The sequence below is a fragment of the Taurulus bubalis genome, assembly GCF_910589615.1.
Source record: "Taurulus bubalis genome assembly, chromosome: 8".
In the NCBI taxonomy this organism is placed as follows: domain Eukaryota; kingdom Metazoa; phylum Chordata; class Actinopteri; order Perciformes; family Cottidae; genus Taurulus; species Taurulus bubalis.
In genome coordinates, this window is record NC_136596.1 from 10294256 (window position 1) to 10311844 (window position 17589).

General features: G+C 41.1%; 1 protein-coding gene across 1 annotated transcript; it reads right to left on the reverse strand.

Annotated features, from left to right (window-relative positions):
• Positions 1–508: 508 nt before the first annotated feature.
• On the reverse strand, positions 509–16483 carry limk2 (LIM domain kinase 2). Its single transcript, XM_079221759.1, has 16 exons — positions 16418–16483; positions 16054–16150; positions 10252–10387; positions 6591–6700; positions 5973–6158; positions 5607–5712; positions 4946–5160; positions 4646–4832; positions 4451–4537; positions 4109–4240; positions 3540–3596; positions 3293–3358; positions 2779–2953; positions 2629–2684; positions 2146–2303; positions 509–1764 (listed from the first exon to the last, which is right to left on the reverse strand). The coding sequence occupies exons 1-16, from the start codon at positions 16431–16433 to the stop codon at positions 1551–1553; spliced, it is 1998 nt and encodes a 665-aa protein (XP_079077885.1). The 5' UTR covers positions 16434–16483; the 3' UTR covers positions 509–1550.
• Positions 16484–17589: the final 1106 nt, after the last annotated feature.

The window sequence follows — 17589 nt, forward strand, 5'->3', positions numbered from 1 at the left end:
CCTGGAAAAAGGAAGTTTGGATCTCTTGATGTTATTCAGTGACCGACACATACAAATTTATAATTTACTCTACAAAATGTGAAAACTGGAAAATGCACATTGCCAAAGTGAAGTCTTAGATCCGTTTTTGTCTGACCAGAAGTCAAAGATTTAATTAAATATGTACAGTATGTTATGAAACAGAAAGCGATTATGTCATTTAGAAGCTGTAACCAGTACATGTTCTGATTGATTTATTTTCATTTCTGTCAAGGACAACAAAACTTGTCAAAATTGGAAGTCACTGAGGTCAATCAGTAAATTCCCTGAAAGATCAAAAATATATATGATTATTTCACTTTGTAATTGTTGCAGTGTTCAGGTTTTTTTTTGTTGGAAAAGAAAACCCAGTTCCTTCGTTTGTTTATTCAAATGATTTAACTTTGATCCTGAATTGTATCAGGAGAGTGGATTATTAGTACACTTAACACTTTTACTGACATGCAAAACTGAAGAATGACAATGAAACTACTTCAAGAAGGTTTATTTATGAAACACTACAGTGATATAAATAATAGTGGTTATAACTGGTCGTCAGTACCTTGCTTGATGATAGCAAAAAAGCCCCAAAACCTCCATAGTTGACAAAATGTCTAAAAATCTACAAACCTAGAGTTCCCATTAGAAAATGGCATTTAATTAGAGGCATGATATATACATATTTATATACGTCGCTTAAGAAAAAAAAAAATCCAGTTCTCCCTGTACAAAGCAACTTCTTATGGTCAATTTGTGTGTGTGTGATTATGTGTGGAATTATTAATAACAGTCCCTTCCATAAGAGCTTCTTTTTATTTTATTTGATATCAATCAGGTGTTTGATAGATACTTTGAACAAAATGTCAGTGTGGCAAAAAGTTAAGAAATGATTAAAAATCGTTAGTCTACAAAGTACAGAACCATACTTGAAACCATCTCGTCATAAATTCGAAAATTTAGACAGAAAAATATCTAAAATATTCTTTCGCCACATATTCTTGATCCAAATCTGGTGATGAAACTATTCGCAGTAAGTGTGTGTTTTTTCTTCCACTTCTATTTTAAGTCACAACTGTTTTCTTCGAGCTGTGCCGTCTGTTTACTTGGACCTGTCAGTCAGCCAGACTGTGAAGCATCTCCGTTTGCTTTGCTGCTGAATTGAAGCAAGTCCTCTAGTTGACAAGGACTGGTCTGTGCATTTCACACAACTTCAGAGCCTGAAAAACAGAACTGCTGTCACATTATACTCATCGAGTCTAATTAAGATGTTTGTCTTTTGTCGGGGAAAGGACCAAAGGTGTAACAAGGTTACTAATTAGTAACTGACCCTGGTCCTTTTGAAATGTGTCTTTCCACCTCCGTTGCAGTTTACTGGCACTCTCAGAGTTAAGGTGCCACAACAAGAAGGTTGGTCCAGCTACCCCAGGTTATCCAGTTCTAATAATGCTCAGCTTCAATGCAATTTCTCTCTTTTTCTCATCCACAGTATTAGTGCAGCAGTTCAGAGGGGTCAAAGAAGACAGGCACAGGTTCTAGGTACCACCGTCTGTCATGCTGGACGAGTCTGGAGGGGCTGCTGTTGGGCATAATGACTGATCTGTGCTCTGGGATGGGGAGCTGTCCTTAGCCATGTAGAGTCGACTTGCTCTCTGGTGAAGTTCATCCAGTTCGGCTGGCAAGGGGATCCCCAGCTCTTGGTTGAGGGACAGAGCTTCAATCCAGTCCTCCAGCTTCTGGAAAGGTGGGCTGGGGGGAAGGAGGAAAGAGCACAGAGGGGATTGAGGTTAAAGCTAGACTTACAAGGCTGAGAGAAAACATAAGGAAGCATTCTGGCAGCAGAGGCGTGGCCCAGTGCAGGCAGGTCAACATGGCATCTGTTTTTAGCAGTTGTTTTCTCTCCCACTGCTTCTACACACTCTTGAGATCAAATAACTGGCTCGATAATATCAATCCAGGAAAAGGCGGACACATTTCTCGTGTGGCCATTTGAGTGAGTGATGAATACTATTATTAATTTTTGCCGCACAACTGCCCTGCTCAGGTTATCAAAAAGCAGTGCTCACCCACGGCTTATCATAGGAAAGAAAGTGAAAGCTTTTATCCCACACAATAAGAGCAGGTGCTCACCGGTTGTCTGGGGTGAGGTCACAGCAGGACACAGTCAGGGGAAAGAAAGCTGGAGGACAGTCTTCAGGGAGAAACTTCTCCACAAACTTGCCGACATTCAGGCCAAAGTCCAGAGTCCTGGGCAGGCACTCGGGATCTGCACTGACTTTTCCAATGATCTGGATCATGAGACAGAAGAGGAGGTAAGCGTCAATATGCTAATAAGTAGACAAACACTGAAATGTCAGCACTGGCCATAACATGTTTCAGCCCACTAACTACAATGGTGTCTACTGTACATGACGTCCTAGAATGTCTGAAGAACACAATTAGATCTGTGGAGGCTCCAACGTTGCTTGGCAATGTTTTGACATGGGTGTGTTGTCATGGGCTAATAATACAGATGTGATGAGATCGAGGATTTTAGAATTGCCATCAATTAGCATTGCAACCACAAGCTAGATAGTCATCAGAAAATCAAAGCAGCAAAATGCAAATTCTCACCTCACAGAGTACAATCCCAAAGGAGAAAATGTCCACCTTCTCGTCATAGCGTTTACCTGAAACAACATCAAGTCAAAGGATGAACTAAATGCACAGAACAAACTATCTTCTGTGAATAAAGTTGGTAATTAATGTTTGTCAGCGGCTCACCATTTAGCATCTCTGGAGCCATCCAGTAAGGGTTTCCCACGACAGTGTACCGCTTCTTTCGGTCGATGCGTCTGAACACCCTCTTCTTATTGGTTGGTTTTTCGGGTGGAGGCTTAACTTTGTCCTCTAGTACGAGTCGGGACAGCCCAAAGTCAGCAACAACCACAGTGTTGTCCTGTTGAAAGATGGTGCTTAATGGTTACATTGGAACTATTTTTTTTAATGCAACTATACATTTTGAACTCTGTACATGAACATTCATCACTTCTCGACAGCCTTTAATTCAAAGCAACCTCACTCACTAGTAGAACAGCTTATACCTAATCTCTATTTAGATTATAACTATTATTGTTTAGTTGTCTGAGCAAATCATAGGGCTGGAAACTTTTTCCACTCACAACTGGATGCACGCCAACTTTTACTCCGTTCATGAATTGTACAAATCGTTCCCACCCTTTAATCTTCTTGTTCAGATTTTGTGATTTGTAATGGCTGGTAAGATGATGTCACCTACCAGTTTAACCAGGCAGTTATGGGAATTGAGGTCTCTGTGTATGATACTCATTGAGTGAAGATAGGCCTGAAACAAAGAAGAAAGTCAAAGAGGGTCAAATTCACTTTTATAAAGTAAAACCTTTCAGCACCGTCCACACATCTCTAATCCTTCCCCTGTGCCGTAGAGCACATTTACAAACAAGGCAGCTGAAAATAGCGGCCAAAGATTTCACTAATAGTAATGTCTTCGCAAGAGGCCAACTCACCATGCCAGAAGCAATGCTCTTTGCAAAGCTCACCCTTTGCTCCCATGGAAACGGATCCTGTTAGTCCCGAGTAAAGACATAAAACAAAACAAGAGAGAAATGAATAGAAGATCACTCAGAGGCCATAATGCATAACAGAGGTAAAAACAAAATGATTTTGCACCACAGTAGAAACAGGAAAAACGTATTTAACAGGAACAGTAAACAAGATTAACCCTAAAAACTGTCCCTCCTCCACATACTACATATAATTAAAACACTCCTCCTCATCTGGCCATGCACTGAACTGAACTGCCTCTCAAAAAAAGACTCAGCTGTAGGAGGAGGGGAGCACAGCTCTTTAAATTTCTCCTGGAAACACTTTATACAACTCTTCTCATTCCACGACTTGGCCACTTGTCAGCTGGCCCACTAGAGAGCTGAGAGCCCCCATCAGTGCAGAGTTCCCTTCAGGTCAGGCAGCTCCCACACGACTACGAGCTGCACACGGCTCTTTCTGTGGCCACTGAGGGGTGATTTGTGCTCTACTTTGAGAGAAGAGGTTAAGTGAATCAACTAGTTCAACTCACCGTGTCTCTGACGAAATCTTTCAGGGTACCTCCCTCAATATACTCGGTTATCAAATTGAGCCGCTTGTCCTTGTATAGCACACCAATGAACTTCAACACGTGGGGATGTTCGAGACATCGCATTACTTTGACCTGAAGATTAGGCAGAAACAGAGGTAGAGTTAAAAATAAGCTAACCATTATGATAGCAAGTTTATAATCTCTCATCAGTCTCAAAAAATGTAATCCATGGAAAACGTATTTGTGGGAACAATGTGATATGCTTTCAGTTGCGTGTATAATAAATTACAGGACTCTGTTTGGTCTGTGAGGAGGTGCAGGCTCCTGCTGCAGATTACCAACCTCCTTTAGGAAAGTCTTCTGGGTCTCTTCATCACAACGGATCAGCTCCTTCATCACCATCACTTCTCCTGTGGCTTTAAGGGTCACCTGTTGGTGGGAGAAAGCAACATTTGCATGACTTGAAGCCCATTGCACGAGGACCAAAAAAAGGTCACGAACTAAGTTAAATACACGGATGAGAAGTTGGAGGCTGACCTTTATAGCCTGCCCGAAGAAGCCTTTTCCCAAGATCTCTCCGTGGATGAGGTCACATGGCCGGAAGATGCGATGAGAGCAGCTACTGGAAGATCTCAAGGATTCAGAGCGGCCGATGTCTCGGCCAATAAAAGGCATCTCTTTAGGAGAATTTGGCCCAGGTGACTTACATGTGCTGTTACTGCGCCTGGAATAGAGAGAATATGGTTAATTAAAAATGACAAAAAGTGTGTACTCATCTCTTGTTCATCACAGACCTGTGATATGTAAGCTGTGTGGTTTTTGGCTACTCCAACATACCTCAAAGACCTCCTTTTTAGTGTGCTGTCATCAACCACATTACTTCTCTCTAGGACCATGTCAGAGGGCGAGGACAGACGCATGCGGGACGTGGCTGAGACTCCCAGACGTGTTCTTGGCGATCCCAGTCTGAGGCGGTCTAAACGCTGCCTGACTGGGTCATACTCCATAAGTAGCTGCAGCGTGTTACTGGTGCGGTGGATAAGATCATCCACCTTAAACAAACAAAATAACAAACAAGAGTTAGGGTCCAGGGAGTTTCTGGTGAACCTGTATGATTTCATGCGAATTCCGACAGAGTGGCACCGATGACAAGCATCAAGAATGACGACAGAAATAGATTGGTGGTCTGATTGGTGTCGTTTACTTGTGTTGGTCATATAAAAAAGCTTTATACAGTATTAAAAGGATTAAAAGTTCCTTACATTAAGGCTGGATATTTAAATTATTAAAACTATTTTATTCTGATTTACTCATGTAAACACTGAACATTATGACTTTCATGAAGGCATCATTTACTGCAAGTATGTCAATAATATTTCAAGTTCATGCAAAGATATAAACCATTAAAAATGAAAAAAATTAACTAATTAGCTTCCTTTGACACACGTTAATGTCTAACTTCACGAGTCTCAGAGATGTGTGTGAGGAATAAACCCACCTCCTCCTGCATCAATGTCCCCACAGGAAGGCCATTAATCTCCAGGATCCTGTCTCCAACATGGATGGCATTTCGGACCTCTGGACTAATGAGCATCCCTCTGACTCTGGAACAACACAGTACCAACATCTTTACGTGAGTATTAGCAATATAGAAGGAGCGTACAAATGGTTAAAAATAACTAGGTCACACTCTTACATCTTATTAAACTATCAACTATCCTTTTTTTGAAGTTACACACTTACACACACACACACACAACTGCCCTGCTATTATAAAACCTATGACCAGTTTCACATTACTCATGCTGCCCCTGCATAACAACAAGACAGGTACGGAGACCAGCCTCCATCGGGTCCCACTTACTCTTTGACTTGAACACTCGCTGAGCCGTTGGCGTCCCTCAACACTGTGACAGAGAAGCCCCTCTTGCCGTTGGCTGCAGAGGGCATCGAGATGAGGGTCACGGTGTGTGGCAGGGAGTCGACCACGGAGTCGTGGGAGCGCTTTTCCAACATGGGTGTAAGAACCACCTGCTTGTAGCACTTTCCACTGCACACAACAGGAAAAAAAGAGATGAAGCGCTGCATGTGTGGACATGTACTTGTTGTAAAGTTACTTTTCAATGGAGTAAAATGGGAGTCATGGAATAATGACTAACCACTTAACACTGGCTGAACATTACCTTGAATAATAAACTCACATGTTAACTAAACCCCCTTCATATACAGAGTAAGAACAGTGAAGCAGTCACTATGCGTAATAATTGAATGCCATTCATGCCTCCATTCAACAATACGAACCACAAACTACTAAAAGGAGGTTGTGTCTACGTTCAGTAACACCGTTACGTCAAACCTTTAGTTCTTCACTATATAATTGGCCTGCACATTTAGAGTGCTATTTAAAGAATGTTAACCCATTGAAAAATATATATTATCTATATCGCAAAAGGTTTTGGAGAGGATTGTGCAGGTGTCTTACCAGTAAAGTTTGGATCGTTCAACTAAAGCGTAGGTATCCTGGTCCTCAATCACCACCTTGCAGCTTAGACACACAAAGCACTCTGGGTGATACTTGTGTTCTCCGGCCACCTGGAACCACAAACAAAATGGTCTAATCTTCAAAATGTCTGCGTGACTCGAAGCGGAAAGAAGGAATGTGCGGACAGCGAGGCTGCAGTCCTGTTCTGTTCTGCTCCGCTCGTCGGTGATGAGTGTGTTGTGCTGAGAGTTGCTTTGTGCCCTCCTCCCGCTGTGAGCGGTGACACAGTCGTAACACCTGCTTTACTCTCACGCTGTCTGGAATCTGCTATGATGTCACCTCTCTCTCCAGGTCTGAGCCACTCGTCTCACTTTCAACTCCCTGAAACCGCCTCACACCTGCGTGCTTTCTCTAATTAACACCTCCAGATTTCCCTTTCTAAAATGTAAGTTACATGTTTTACACCACTCCCCCTCTCATGCAAGATGAGATAATGTATGTCCGCCATTTAGCAAACAGGTACTTTAATTATACCTCAGCACAGAAAATGTTGATTTCAGGTTCAGCTTTGAGATCAAAGTGTTAAGTCTACATTTTAAATGTGGCTCAGTGTGGGGAGGGAGGGAAGCAGAAATAACTATATTTTGACAGAATTACAGGAAGACTTTCTTCAATACACACAGGATGCGTTCCATTCGAAATATTAACAGAAGAAAATCTTCATGAAATACAGTATTTGCAGTTAGTATACAAGACATTACCATACTTAACCGTTTCTTAATGAATTGATACCATCTGTGCACTATTGGATGGTAATCAAACTCCAACTTTACTTTTATAATAATTCATGAAACGGTTTCTGAACCATTCATAACTTGTTGTACATTTTTCCAGCTAAGAGCAGCTCTTCCATTCCCTTAAATAATATCCATCAACGGCTCACTTGATTAGAAACCTTCTTGCAATGGGATCACACATACTGTACTTCCGGAGCCTTGCTCGGACCACGGCCATCTTAATTTTGATCGTCCATTGAGGTTTTTGAAGTATCATGTGACGCCATCGTGGTCACAAAATCTGTCCACACACCGACAGAGACATGAACACCTGGCACACTAAAAACTTCTTCTGTGGTAGGTCCTAATAACTTCGGTGTCTACAGGACCACATTTTGCCATGATAACACACACACAAACTGACAAGACGAAAACAATACAGTGTCACTGTCGCGTCTGGTTAAAATCAAGTCATATTGAAAGTTGAGTGTACTTTATTATGTTACTATTCTGGTGTGAATATAACGCACTCAAAACCTGCTTAGAATTAGTATGTAGTATGGATTTAGGACACATCTAAAACCGACACTGTCTAGTTCTCTGCAATTTAAGGCCCATTTAAAAATGGTGAAAACCAATATTATGTACCACATTAGCCACAGCTCAGAGTCAGTGAGTCAGTGCTGGGAAAGGCTGTTGCTACAGATAGATTAAAGAGATGTCAGCCAAATCATTGTGACATCTCAGGAGCCTGTCTGTAACTCCCTGCCTTCAAGCCAAGAGCAGAACAACAGCCACCGACCGCAGTCGCAACCTGTTTCAGGCTTCAACGGCAAGACAGAGGCGTACAAACTGAGCAAGACAAGATCAAAGTGAAGAACAATTAGGTCCCATTTTGAAGAGGAAGAAACCTGCCAGCAAATGCAGATAAATTCATTTCTCAATCAATAATCAAAACCAGGACAAAAACAATAGTGCTCTGGTCTTGAACGCCTAATAAGCAGCAGCAGCAGCAGCTCTGCATGACCCTCCTCTGCCGATGGCCCACAATGATTCTCTTTCTGGCTGAGAGGCTGCAGTGCCAAATCAGCTCTGCCAAAAACACTTGGCTTCATTGGCTGATGAAGCAGGAGGCCAATACTAAATAGAAGAGTCCATTGTGTGTGTGTTGCTTGGTGGCGAAAAGAAAAACGTCAGTCTGGCTCCATGTTAGACAAGTGACCCTACTTGTGACCAGCAAGAGCTGCTGTCACCTGAATTTCATGTATCAACTTGGCGATATTAAATCAAAGCTTGTTGACATTTGGATTAAATCCAACATCCACCAGTTTCTCTGGAGGATTTTGGATTGTTTATTGGTAACTTTAAATCTACCTTGACTGCATAATCCTCACATCATAGTTCCCAGGTGCATTGGCCTCTACATCTGACGGAATCCATTCCCAGTTTCTTTAAAAGCTTCAGAAATATATTGCTTATCAATCAAGCTACAAATGTGTTATTTCTTCTTTTAAATTAGATATTCTTGGAGCGCCTTCATAGCTAAGTGGTTACAGTGCACGCCACTTTACCGCAACATCCCGGGTTCAATTGAGGCCTTTGTTGCATGTCATACTCCTCTCTCTCCCCCAATTTCTAGTTCGTCTCTACACTATTAAACAAAGACAAAAATGTAACAAAAGAAGGCTTAGAAGTTACATAGTCTTGCTCTAACAAATAGATACTTGCTCTATGAAAACTCATTAGTACAGATAACGACATGAGCGGTGCACTGTGGGTAACATCTACAGAGCCACCTCTCACCCACAGAGGACTGAACATGATGCGCTTTAAAACCCCTCATGTTCTAATCTAGTGTCTTCCCACTAGATCCTCTGTGTACTCTGGGAAGTGAACTGTGGAGAACTTTGGTTCAGAGAATGAACAAGTGTGGTCTGGAGCCCAATGTGCTCCGTTCAGCCGCGGCCCGCCAACGTAAAGAATCGTTCATCTGTAAATGTAATTACCGCCACAAAACCCCCCCCCTGCTTTTTAATGCATGCGAGTAATAATCTGAAGCAGTAGGGAGAAGCTGGACCGCAGAGAGCATTGACACGCTCTGTTGGCGTTCTGGTATTATTAAGTAGAGGAGGAAATGGTTGGCAGTTGTTGTTATACGATCACGGGAAGGCAGACCCTGAAAACCTGGCAATCACATGTAGCAACCGACTAATAGTTTAGACCCAGACTTTATTAGACTGAAGCTTCATGCAATCACCAACCAGCCAATGCCAACAGCCTTGAAGGTTGTAATGCTCATTACACACCAGAAGAAAATTTAAAAAAACTTAAATAGAAGGAAAGTACATTGATACCTCTGGTAATTTTAGATCTTTAAACACCAATGGGGGAGCAATAGCATGTCACATTAGCATTAAAAGAGTATTTTAGAAATTTAGCATTGCACTTCCATAAAGTTAGAAGACTAATGAGAAACTAATGGTAATGATCAAAGATATATTTAAGAAACACTGACTTTTTAGACACTTATTTTGGTACGGTGCTCCTACACTTCCCTTACTACGCTTCAGAGCGTCTTCAGAGCGTCTTTTAGTTAAGCCCTCATGGGCTGGTAATCGCCCATGTCTTTCAAAAGCCACACCCTCAGTTTGTATCTTACACTTGCAGTTATGCAAGTGTAAGTAGCCAAAAAAGTTACAAAATATATTGTAGAACTGCTTTCACGTAGCATGTTGATGGGTAAGATCAATTCTCTTTAATTTCAACTGAAGTTGATCAGGTTTTGGTTCAGAATAAGTCAGAATGGATGTTGACTCATCCATTAGTCTGATGTTTTGGACTGAGTCAGACCTTGCCAAAAAAAAAAAAAAGTGCAGCAGACTTACCATGGCAGGTCCAGTCATGAGTAGGGAGCAGCCATGACAGAGCTCTCCAAACTTCTCCCAGTAGTGTGTGCGACAGTACAGCTTGGCTTCCTTCTCATAGTACCAGTTGGTCAGGTGGTCACAGCACACAGAACACCTGAGAGGTCAAAGAAAAACAGCCCTGGTCACATCGGCGGAGCACAAAGTAGATGAACAGAAGAATGAAGAGACGAGGGCTTTTCCCAACTGTAAAGCAATCATCTTCAAGGGGATGTGGCTGAAACTCAAAAGTCTGGTGTATCATTTTGATTTGGTTGATGTCTGAAAGATTATTGTGAAGCATCAATTCCACTGCTGTCATAAAACAACAAATAGTCTGCGTCTTCACTTTGTCTCGTACAGGTTAACGCCATCAACTTGCATGTGAAAAACACAATAGTGCTTCAACAAAATAACAGAGTAAAAAAGACACAGAAAAAGGGACATTTTACAGTTTGATTAAACATTTGAGTTAAACATTTGAACAATTACCCAAACTATGTCATCATTTTTGTATCACTCAAAACCCAATCCTCATATTACATTCCAGTGAATGGCGTAAAATAGTAAACAAGAGCTTGTGTAGAAACCATAAATTACACTGAACCCCTTTTAACTGCGAGGTTGGACAGGAACATTAGCTGGGGGCATGTTCCTGACAATGAAAGCCTGTACTTTTCTCTGAGTTTAACAAGGTGAAGGGTACAGTAAATAGCTTGTTCTTGAGATGTGCTGGGTCTTGTATGTGTGCTGTTATTTCTGCACTATTATGTGTGAGAAAAAAAAAGACTTCAGAAAAGGAGAATCTTGCAAGCCTTTAGGATGGTGGTTTGGTTATTAGTCTCTGCACGCGACCAATGAGGCAGCCAAATACTTTGTTAATTTCCAGCACTTTACCAGGATCCAGTTGTTTGAGGGGAAATTGCACTCCCACTTTGACAACAACCTATTGCCTGTTAAAACAGGCTAAAGAAATCTCTACAGGGGCAAAGCTTTCAGATCATCTTGTTGTTTATTGTGCAATTTTTGCTTGGAATTACTTAAACTTCACTGTGCATTTTCTTATCTAGGTCAATGTAAATAAAAACAAAGCATCCTGATAGCCTTCTGGTCAAAGGTGAAGAATAAATATAACGAAGATCCTGAGGTCATTCAGGGACTGTGATCACATTATGAATATCAATCTGTCTGTACTCATTTTGAGTCAGTCAACTCTCCAATAAAAAAGGTTTAATGTTACAAAAATAACAGTTTAAAAATGTTAATATTAAGACTTTGTCATACTTAATTCCACTTTATAACATAAGAATACTGATTGATCCAAGCTGTGAGCAGAGAAGAAACTGAGCAAATTAAGGGGACATTTTTGGCTGCTACTTAGGGACAAAATGTTCAGCGTGAAGAATGCCGATGTTGCCCGCAGACTGGATAGCACCTAAAAGCTATGAGTGTTCCTTGAGCAAGCTGCACTGGCTTTGCAAAATGGTGGGAGCAGGTTTGCCTGCCAGAACACAATCAAGGATGAACAGCTCCGTCAGAGATTAGGCTGCTGAAATAGTTGCAGGCCTGTTTTTTGTCCTGTTGCTGCATTCAGACCTTTTGATTCTCCCCCTGGCTTGTAGATCATTTGAGCAAAGATGCTAATGAGACTTTAGTGAAGAAGTGCAGACAAATGAATCACAATAAATGACGTGCGTCAATAATGTCTGATGGGGGTGCAAAACTGTTCACAGGACTAATTTCTCCATATCAAAAAAAAAAAAAAACGAGCACAGCAGGTGTGACGCAATAAACAGGTTGCTTTCGGGAGTGCCTACAATAACGAACTTTCAACTGACACTGCACGGACTTCCTGATTAACAACAATTATTATTTAATTCAGGGCTATAATTTTATCCAAGATGATTGTGAGAGTCCTGCTGATGGTTTTGTCATTCAAGAAACCACTATCATAGGTTTATAATGGTATTAAGTAGATCACATTTATGTCTTCTGTGACCATTTCATGCAAGTTAAATGAAGTCAGGAATATTACTTTGAGTGGGAATGTGTTGTTTTATGCATTTTCAATCATTTTGGTGCAGTGCTGGTCGCGGCTCTCTGCTGAACCTCGTTCATCACGTTGCTCGCTGCACTGCAGGTAAAGTTGATCCAGGCTTATTGACTTTGGCAAAGGCTCCAGATAGCTACAAGTTTTCTTTTTAGTTAAGAAGGAGCCATCTTACAGAGGGAAGACCACATGTTTGTGTCTATTGTGGAGATCATAGTGTGGAGAGGGGGAGCACAAGTTGTCTTTTTACATCAAGTGGCATCCATGTTAATGCCCTGATAACAGATAACGTGTGGAAACAAACAGGCTGTTCTTCTGAGGTAAAAGCAACTCGTATTAAAAGTGGATACAGGGTCAGTGCAATAATGACTTCAGCCTGAATCATCACACTATGACGTGATGCGGGGAAGCAAAGCTGAAGGTTTGCAGAGGGTAACGTTGCATGAGTAATGGTAGCTGTGCTGCTGTGGCCACAGCTGCTATAAAGGTCACTCATCTGATTTGTGTTTATCTTTGTGGGAAAGATGTCAAACACACAATTCTATTCCTGTTCATGAAACTATTTAAATAGGACCCTAGATAATTGAAATAAGGTATTAAGCTTTGTGGAATTCTACAAAACAGTACAGCCGAACCAAGAGCGTGGTTTTAGATATTACCTTCTCATATATTCATTATTATTGTTGTTGACAGCAGCTGAAAAGTAAAAAGAAATTCAAAAAATATAACCTAGTTGCCATTACAGTCCGTCTGCCTGACAGCACTGGCAGGTTTAGACCGTACATTGGTCACAATTATTTCACATGCAAATCTAAAGATTCCAGATAAAAAAACATTGAATGTTAGGAATGTCTCATGACTGAAATATTGTTATTCCATTTCCAACTCTCAAATACTGCCATCGGTATCTGCCTAAAGAAATCCTTTGATCAAGCTACAGTATACACAACGGTACTGGTCGAGTCAGTATTAGTATCAGTATTGCCTGGTGGTAATAACAATGAATACACCCATTTGGCCCAATCAGATAAAAGATACACACACAAAGAGGAGAAAAACTTGTGAAAATGCAATATTCAAATTGGGATGTATGACATTCAGTATCTGTGGCGATGTGGCAGTAGAAACTAAAACGTCCACCTTATCCGCCTTGCTCGAAAATAAATTGCATTCCTTGACAAAACCAGCTGATAAACTATAACTATTGCCCATTATGTCCCTGTGATAAATGAAGATAAAGTGATGTATGGGTGCTTATAAAAACACCTAAAGGACTGGTAATGAATGGGGCGTGCGCGCTCAGGTGGTTTTCCAATGAACAATACAATGGTTCTGCCTGCACAAACACTACAAAGTAAACATTACTCATTTCCTTAAATCCACATTCCTGCTGGAGTGTATTCCTTTGTTGAAGTATGAAGTGGAGATAGTAAAAGAGGCACTTCAAATTGTAGCCTTGAAGACCCGATGAGGGAGAGTTTCACTTATGATGGGACCTTATCTGTGGGTGTGTGACTGTTGTGCTCCAAATGTTCTCCACAACAACCTTAGTGGAGAGGGACAATTGCATCTTCATTCATATCACAAGGACAGTGTGTCGTTGGTGTTATTAGACGTAGATCGATCACGTGTCATAGTAACCTGCTCATTGTCAAGACAAAGCACCATATCTGTGAATTTGAAAAGCGAAAACCAGCAAAAGTTGAGTTTTTTCGCTTTTAACTATCAGATTAGCGTAAATTTACATTTCTGTCAATTAATTTATCAATTAAGGAGCGTGTTTGTTCTGTACTGCATCACATTTAAGGAAACGCAGGTCATAAGGAGACGGCACCAAAACACAAAGGAGGCAATCAAATAAAAAAAGTGTTTTTGTATTTGTTCACACAGATGTCATGTATTTATAATTTCATATTCCAGTGCAGAAAATAAATGAGTATATATATATATAACCCAATCCTAAAAATATGAAATACAATACTATTTTTGAGGCCAAGTATGATGATAATATCTGCAGCGCGATAGAAGTACAAGATTGGAAATATCCAGCTTTCTTTGGCAGTCAGAGTCTGAGACTCTCTGAATCGCCGTCTAGGAATGCGGAGCGCAGCAGAGTGGAGCATGCTGTTACCTATAGGCCTCAATAACACTGCCAGGTTTACTGGAACAAGCTTGACGTCAGCTTGTAAGAATGTTACACAAGGTGGAGGTACATGGAAGGGAGAGTGGCAGCATGTGGACAATAGACAATAGGGGCACCACACGTTAAAAAAGGACATATTCATTTATTTTGCTGTACAATTTTCTTAAGTTCAGAGATTAAGGTTTGTAAGCATACTTGTGAGCAGTGATTAGAGTGTGTAATTGCTGTTGCGTTTGAAAAAAGGTTTTTAACCTAAACCTCAGAGAGGGGGAAACTGCAGCACATTTAGATGACTGACAATACTGCAGTCTGGCTTTTCCCATACACGTAAACATTTCTAATATCTTTTAGTTTTTAGATTTTTATGGAGTGTAACTGAAGACGTTTCAGACAAAGATGCCGCAATAAGAAGGATGCCAAAACATGTGAGGGAGCATAAAAGTACAAACGGAGGGAGCTGTGTGTTCACTAACACAGCTTCACATCTGAGATGATACCTGGAGCTGTCCGGGTCGCTGATGAGTGTTTGGAAAGAGTGCAACCCCAAGTCATGTAAGGAAGGACAATGTGCTGCTGGATACTTGCTCAAAACTTCAAGAGAGCTATTTCAGTTGTCAGAAACAGACAACAAAGTCAGCAATATTTGTATTATATTCTTAAGTCTTTTTGGACATGCCAGCAATGCAATGCAATGCCAGCAGTCCTCCAGAGCCAGACTCCAGTCATAAAAACCTGTTTGGATACACTCCACTACACCATGAAGCTTGAGCTGTGCCCCAATTAGCTACATTCACAGATCCTCACAACCACGTTTTAATCATCTGTTTGATCATGCTAGTGTCAAATCTGGCACGGTAATAATTTAAATTGTTTTATTAAATGCTTCCGTGATCCTGCAGCCAACTCTAATCTCACATGACAATCAGCAACCGTTTGAGCATGTGTATCAGTTTATTCTGAGCCACATTATCTTACACGAGAACAAGTGAACGTTGGCTGTTAATCAAGGGGAAACACCAAATGAGTGATATGTCATGGTGGCATGTACAGTCAGTCAGTTGGCATCCAGCTACAGGTCCACTGCCCCACGCAGAGATAACTCACTGTGGGGCAGTGACCTGTAAAAATCAGAGAGCTCACATGAGCTCAAAAATCATTAAGCCTCAGAGCAGTAGTCGGAGAGCAAAGAGGGCAAAGTCCTCCAGGATAGTAGGACCTTTTCCATGGCCAGTCTGTAGTCAACAACCTGGACTGTCAGCCGTGACAGTAGCAGCAATGCACATCCTACATGATGCATTTTGTGCAGAGGGGCACAAAACAATGGTGAATTGTTAAAAACAGTTCTGTGAGGCCCATGTTGAGGCTACACGACAGACGCTTCTGGGGTTATCCACAAGGCCATTCGTAAGTACAGTGAAAGCAGCCAGCATATTAACAAACAGGCGAGGGGGGGGAAACACAAAAAACAATTGTCCATTTTCTTCTTTCTATGAAAACAAAGCGTTCACTTATCAGACTACGCCTAACAAGATTGAGCTCATTACAGGGAGTACGTGCAGGCGTGTTTAAGATCATGAACTGGAAAACTTACTGAAAGCAGGCGTTGTGCCAGGTGTCCTGGAGGACTTTCATGTGAAACGAGTCTTGGATTTCTCCTCCACATCCCGCACAGTAACAATTATCTGTACCTTTAAAAGAAAGGGCAAAGTCTTCACTTAAAACTGGAGTTACATTGCAAAAATACAAATAAAAAGCCCGAGGAAAGAAGATAAAACTGTGTATTTGGAGAAAAGTGAGTAAACAGGTATGTTCGACGTGGCACTGAAACTGCACAGAAATTAGCTTTAAACGTCCAACGTATCAACTCACCGTGAAAAAATAATAAGACTACAACATTTTGCTAAACGGAGACAATGTTTAATTAGTATATAGCTACAACAGGAGACATCGCTCACCTTCTGGTTCCTCCATCTGCTTTCTGAGTGTCGTCCTATATTCAAGTCCTTTCACACACTTTTCATGCTGAAGGAGGAGAGCTGCGATGCGCCTTCAAAGTTTCGTCCCCGTCGTTCAACCAGGACTCTCAACTTGGAATACCTCAGGGGGAAACACACACACACAATTCCCTTTGATTCTCCACAGAAAAAGAGTAAATCCACTCCTACTGGACGAGACTGCTTCCTTGCCGCTGGCAGGATAACTGACGTAATGCAATCTTCAAATTCCTGTACGGAAAGCGGAAGGGCTCAACTGCAGCACCTGGAAGCAGGAGACAACTGAGGTTTGGTCCCAAACAGGAAAAAACAACAGTGGCGCCATCTACTGCCAACATGACCACATTAAGAGTCAGTCGTGAACCTCTGTACCCAGAAAAAAAATGTTTTAAATAAGAAATAATAGCATTTTGATAATGTTATTTATATTATCTTTAAATTCCTCAACTAATGTTTTTAAAGCTTTTTCAAACACATATTCTGGTGTGGAAATAAAAATGTTTTAACGTATTTATTTGATTTTAAAGTGTTCACATATTAAAATGTGGGTGAAACAGCCCTGATGTATCAACAATAAAATCTTTTGTTACTGAAATGTTACACTCATTTACTGCCATGCCACTCTTTAGTTAACACTGTATGATTCCATGTGTTAATATATGGAATACGCTTGTTTTGCTTTTTAAGTGAGGATTTCATTTTGTTACAGCAAATTCTGACAATACAGAGAGAAACTGTAACAGGGAAGGGTAAACAAAGTGGTTTATAGTTAATGAGGAAGGATGAGGAAGAGAGAGAGAGATTGAGAAAGAGCTTGCATAAATCAAGCCATGGCCTCTCTACCCCAAACATGAGCTGACACAATACAAGTGTTGACACTCAGTTTCCTCTTTTGAGAGCTTGAGAGTGTCAACTAATACTTTAACTATTTTTGCCTCTAAGCCTGAGCTACCTTATATTGTGAGGGATATTGTGCTTTTGCCACAATCTACCCACATACCACAGCTTTTGCTGTAAGGCTTTTTGACACATTTAATTAAGTGGCACTCCCAGTCAAATTCAGGGTTTCTAGTTTTGCCTTGCATGTCCTTTCCAGTCTTTCTTCTCAGGGCCCTATTTCTCGTACCTGGGCC

Bases quoted from the DNA above. Each gene is read 5' to 3' on its own strand.
- limk2 (XM_079221759.1), bottom strand. The intron at 3,359-3,539 runs GTGAGTTGGCCT...TCTTTGTTTCAG, and splicing joins AGAGCATTGCTTCTGGCATG to GCCTATCTTCACTCAATGAG. The intron at 2,685-2,778 runs GTGAGCCGCTGA...ATGTTGTTTCAG, and splicing joins GGCTCCAGAGATGCTAAATG to GTAAACGCTATGACGAGAAG.